General features: G+C 42.9%; 1 protein-coding gene across 12 annotated transcripts in view; it reads right to left on the bottom strand.

Annotated features, from left to right (window-relative positions):
* Positions 1–1,594: 1,594 nt before the first annotated feature.
* CYRIB (CYFIP related Rac1 interactor B) overlaps positions 1,595–6,000 on the bottom strand; it is a 165,039-nt gene continuing 160,633 nt past the window's right edge. For all 12 annotated transcript variants that reach the window (XM_047783244.1, XM_047783243.1, XM_047783251.1 and 9 more), the window contains one exon: positions 1,595–2,340. In XM_047783244.1, the coding sequence (XP_047639200.1) occupies positions 2,277–2,340 (64 nt within the window). In that variant the 3' untranslated portion in view covers positions 1,595–2,276. The remainder of the gene's footprint in view (positions 2,341–6,000) is intronic.

Here is a 6,000-nt window from a genome sequence, read left to right as displayed (position 1 = left end):
CATTTGCACTGGCACCTATTTAAATTCAGGTACCAGGCAAGATCCTCGGGACACTGAGCCTCAGTCATGGCTCCTCTCTCAAGTTCACATGGTATTGGAAAAGAGATCCAGTGCCAACAGCCGAGGTGTTGGATGACATACTTGTAATTAGATTTTTAGAGCACTGGACAAACCACCCCAAACTGGATGGATGGCTTAGAACAAAAATTTATCCTCACAGTCCTGTTAGCTTTAAGTCTGAGACCAAGGTGTTGGTGGGATTGCTGCCTCCAGGAGGCTCTGAGGGAGAATGTTCAGTGCCTGTCCCCAGCTTCCGGTGCCGCCAGCAACCCTTGGCTCCTTGTCCAATAGCGCCTCCATCTTCACACGGCCCTCTGCTGTGTCTGCTTTCCCTTTTCCCATATTGAGTTTAGGGCCCATGTAATCCAGGACGATCTTATCTCCAGATCCTTGACTTAATTTCAGCTGCAAATACCCTTTTTCCAAATGAGGTCACGTTTCCAGGTGCCAGGGCACACGGCTTTGCAGGGGGAACTATTTAACCCATTACGACCCTCTTATTAGAAGGTGGCTAGAAGGAGGTGGCTCAAGTTATCCCAAAGGCTTCATCAAGGAGATGACACAAGCTGGTCCTTGAGAGATAAGAGCTGCCACATGTGGGATGGATGTGAGGAAGGGAACGACAGCTCAGGGCCCAGCCAGAGCCAGTCCTGAAGTGTGACACGCAGGAAACTGCCTGAGGAGCAGGCAGCTGAGTCTGGCAAGGAGTAAGAGTATGGAGTCGGAGAGCGAGACAGAGGCCAGAGAGGTCGGCAGGGCTTCCACCAAGAGGGCACTAAGCCAGGTTCTGATGGATTTTCCCCCATAGTTAACCCCTGACTGTATTACAGGTCAGATACTCGTATTAAACCAGCACAGCTGGACTAGACAATCTCCCAATCAGGACATTCAGACTTCATGATTTAGGTTTTATGTTCACAAAATCCTAAGCATGTCAGTTTCCTACCACTAGTGACATCATGGCCTTCCATTTCTCCTGGGAAGGACTTCTTATACTCACTCTCCTCCCCATACTAAGGACTGTTCTTTTCTCCTAACTCTTTGTATCAAGTTGCTAGTTTCTCACTCCTGGGATCTGCCCATCAAGCAGAGTGTAGTTTCTCTTCTGTTACTATATCCATACAAGAGTAAATCAAGAATAAAAGTCAAGTAATAAACAAGATCACTAGTCTTACTGCACTTTGCAAGATTTAAAAGCAACTAAAATAAAAGAAAGAAAAGGAGTTCCTGTCATGGCTCAACGGTTAACGAACCTGACTAGCATCCAAGAGGACTCAGATGCAATCCCCGGCCTCCCTCAGTGGGTTGGGGACCCTGCGTTGCCGTGAGCTGTAGCTCCGATTGGACCCCTGGCCTGGGAACTTCCACATGCTGCAGGTGCAGCCCTAAAAAGCCAAAAGAGAAAAAAGAAAACACCCAGCTCTCTCCTCAAAGAAGGGAAGATAATGCAGTGTGTGTATATACACTCTATAAAACATACACGGGGAAAGCTCTAGAAGCCTAAAAACAAAAGCACTGGTAAACCAAGCCACACTTAGAAAAATGAAAGCTGATTTTATTTTATCATCAACAGCCGTTCTTTAAACATGAACATGCATACGTAATCTTCTACGCACACATCACAGTTTTTAACGCTAGTTAATAAAGGTTCAACACACAACATACATCCTTACAAAAAAAGTCAAAATGCAAACTTAAAACTTTAAACAAAAGTCTTACTAATTTTAAAAAAAGTTTGTGTTGGGTACCATTTGTACAACACAGTTAATTTAAACTTTTTTCATTTTGGCTGCACATGAAAAAAGCGGCAGTAGAAAATAAAGCCATTGAGGGTTTTTAAATAGCAGAATAGGCAGTTTTGCCATGCAGGAGAAGCAATATTAAATATTAGTTTTCAAAAAAAATCCACATTTAAAAATATTTAGTTCAAGTCACAGAAGTTTTCTCAGTAGAGATCCCAATGCAATGCGTAATTAGCTGCCTTAGATGGCCTGTTTGAAAGGAGAAGATCCCTTCAGAGTATAACTTTACTGATTTTGGCACAGAAAAGAAGTCTTAAGAACAAGAACATGATTAAAAAAGAGGGAAGAGGAACAGAGGAAAGAAATAAAAAGCAAGAGTAAATGAGATCGTAATTGCAATCACTAAAAACTGTGCATTCTCAGTCACTGCAGAATACTGTCTTCTGTCTACAGCAGGTGCTTAGCCCAGAACTGTTATTGCAGCATGGATTTAATCTGCTTGGAGGTAGTCTCATCATTCAAATGTTTTGTTGTGTACCTGAAAGTGGAAAAAACATCAGTTTTAGGGAGTTAAAAAACAAACATAACCCGAATCAGGTTCTATCATTATGGTAAGGAAGCAATTGGCCAGGCAACCTCCTCTCACAAAATCAGGCCTTTTCATTCCAGCTTTAACCCTGTCCAGGTCCTGCCAGCTTATGCCCCCACTTTTAAACAGAATAGTTAACGGCAGTTTAACTATAGAACTACCTACTAAAATGCTCTGGTTAAACTGTAGAGTAAACAATTAGCTGTAACTTCCCACTCAGAGGAAAATAATTGTTGCCCTGTATCAGGGGTTGGCAAATTATAGCCTGTGGATCAAACAACCCACCACCTATTTTTGTATGGCTTGTGAGCTGAACATTATTTTACATTTTTAAATGGTTGGGAGAAAAAGTAAAAAAACAAAACAAAACAAACAAAAAAACCCCAGTACTTCATGTTAATGTGGAAATTATATGAAATTCAAATTTCGGTGTTTATATGTAATGTTTTACTGGAACAGAGCCATATGGAGTCATTTAAACATTGTTTATGGTTACCTCCTTGCTACAACAGCAGAGCTGAATAGCTGTAACAGACCACGTGGCCTACGAAACTTAAATTTTTGCCTCTTCTCTGGCTCTTTACAACCCCTGTTCTATTCCGTATTCAAAGACAGTTCAACTGCTACAGTTCTTTCATATCCCAAAATGTTTCAATTCTCTAAGTACCTTAGTTCCAGGCAAACGTGTTTTGTTATAAGTAGGTGTGTGTGTGTGTGTGTGTGTGTGTGTACATATTTTTTGGCTTTTTAGCGCCACACTCATGGCATATGGAAGTTCCCAGGCTAGGGGTCGAATCGGAGCTGCAGCTGCCGGCCTACACCACAGCCACGGCAATTCGGGATCCGAGTCTCGCCTGCAACTTACACCAAGCTCACAGCAAGGCGGGATCTCAACTCACTGAGCAAGGTCAGAGATCAAATCCACATCCTCATTGATCCTAGCTGGATTCGTTTCCCCTGAGCTATGACAGGAACTCCCTTTTTGTTGTTGTTGTTGTTGTTATAAGTATGTAAATGCAAATTAAGAACCTAAAAAAGAATCACTAAGAGTGATTATTATTTTATAAGAAGATGCACCATAGGATTCTTTTTATTTATTTTATTATTATTATTATTATTATTATTTTGTCTTTTTGCCACTTCTTGGGCTGCTCCCGCCGCATATGGAGGTTCCCAGGCTAGGGGTCGAATCGGAGCTGTATCCACTGGCCTACACAAGAACCACAGCAACGCGGGATCCGAACCACGTCTGCGACCTACACCACAGCTCAGGGCAATGCCGGATCCTTAACCCACTGAGCAAGGCCAGGGATTGAACTTGAAACCTCATGGTTCCTAGTCGGATTCATTAACCACTGAGCCACGACGGGAACTCCATATAGGATTCTTTTTAATAGCAGAAATTCAATAAGCAGGCCTAATATGTGTCAGGCACTGTTCTAGGAGTTTACAACCTATCAGCAAGAGAAGAATAATACACTAAAACTACAGATGGGGTATCAGGAGCAAAGGAGAAAAGTACTGGCCGGGGCCTTAGAGACCAGATCCTAGAGACAGGCCAGAGTGCAGAATTTGGAGATTAATCTGAGGGCAACAAAAGCCAGTGGAGGATGTTGAGCAGGGGAGCGATATGTGATTCCACTCTGGCTGCTGAGGGAGAAGCAGCAGCAGAGGGACCAACCAGGGAGCCCGTGACCAAGGCATGGACCAGATTAGGAGTAATGGAGATAGATGCTCAATGCCTGAATGTGGGATACATTACCGAGATAATTCAGAAAGAACTTTAATGCTGATCAGTTAATTTGGCTTACAAGCATTCCTCATATAGTCTTTAAGTGTCTCTTTGGAGTTCCTGTTGTGGCACAGTGGGTTAAGAATCCAACTGCAGCAGCTCAGGTTGCTGCAGAGGCATAGGTTTGATCCCTGGCCCAGCACAGTGGGTTAAAGGATCCAGTGTTGCTGCACTTGCAGCACAGGTTGAAGCTGTGGCTTGGATTCAATCCCCAGCCCAGGAACTTCCATATGCCACAGGTGCAGCAATTAAAAAAAGAAAAGGGAGAAAGAGAAAGAAAAACGTTTTACGAACATTAAGGAATACACACAGTGTCTCCATGTAAAGAAATTTAAACTCAATTTTTGTTAGGTCCATTTCAAATAGAAGTAAAAACTGCAGAAAGTACCTAAGCTTAAGTAAAATCTTTGGAGAGGTAAAGTGGCAACATATGCTTATCAAGTACCTAATACATCTTCTCTATAATTTACTAAGTCACTTCCATACTGTTCTCATATCATTGAACAGACCTCAGCCTGGAACATAACAGGTGCTCAATGAGTATCTGCGGAAGGAAGACAAGAAGCTAAGCAGCCAGGCTGAAAGAAAACTCCCTAAGGGAATATTTTCACCCTAGGTGGTAGGTGATGTAGCAGACTTGATCTTTCTGTTTTACTTCCCAAGTGCAGACAGAGTGTACATATAGCTACATATAATCCTACTGATGTCAGGAAATAAGAATTTTCAGCATCCTCTCTTCATTTCTGCTGTTTCCATCTCCCTTACACAACTGGACAGTGGGAAGAGCCACGTAACATGGACAAGCACATGTCTATGCAGAGTGAAGCATTACTGCTCAGCAGGGGCCAGGCCAGTCCATAAGCAGTGAGCGTTTTCCTCTGCCCAGACCCGAGCTCTCGCTCCCTCTGCGGGACATGATCAGGAGCTTCAGCCCTTCTTACATCCTTTTGGATGGAGCCAATCCAGAGGCATGCCACATCATCACACTCTCATCAAGAAAAGGGGACGTTCTGACTGTGGCTCAGCAGTAAGGAACTCAACTAGTATCCACAAGGATGCAGGTTTGATCCCTGGCCTCACTCAGTGGGTTAAGAATGCAGTGTTGCCATGAGCTATGGTGAAGGTCGCAGACTCAGCTCGGATCCCACATTGCCGTGGCTGTGGTGTATGTAGGCCAGCAGCTGCAGCTCTGATTTGACCCCCTAGCCTGGGAAACCTCCATATGCCACGAGTGTGGCCCTGAAAAAAAAAAAAAAAAAAAGCAAAACCATCCGAAAACAAAACCCACAAAGTCCTTTTCCAAGTGCACATGACTTCTCTATTGCAGAAAAGCAACTATCATTTACCTTTACTCTTAAACTTAAGAAGACAATTATCTAGCAATAAACCTGAATTCCCAGCTCTAGCTTTTGTCCTCTAATACCGAAAGCACCTGGTTCCACTTCTTCACCTGTAACATGTACACATGACTCGCTGCTTCCTTATGATCACACACTGTAACTTGGAGGTAGTATATCACTGCCACAGAAAAGCATTCAAAATAAGCAGTGTATATATGTGTGCAATTATACTCCTTTAAAACTTGGCTCTAAGGAAAATGACAGAGTGAGCATCGCTAATAAATCAGCTATTCACGAAAAAAGAAAATAATGCAGCAAAATGTGTTGCACTTTCCAGAGGTAGAAGTAATAACACTAGCACAGCACTGGGGATTCCAAAATACTTTCTTAACAATATCTTTATCCTGAGTGAAGCCTATTCAGGACTAGGCTGGTTTAGTTTGAGCAGTGTTTCTCAAAGTACCAGCATTATCTACA

The sequence above is a fragment of the Phacochoerus africanus genome, chromosome 6, assembly GCF_016906955.1.
Source record: "Phacochoerus africanus isolate WHEZ1 chromosome 6, ROS_Pafr_v1, whole genome shotgun sequence".
NCBI classification, from domain to species: domain Eukaryota; kingdom Metazoa; phylum Chordata; class Mammalia; order Artiodactyla; family Suidae; genus Phacochoerus; species Phacochoerus africanus.
The sequence above is the reverse complement of the archived record's forward strand: the minus strand, read 5'-3'. Positions and strand labels throughout refer to the sequence as shown.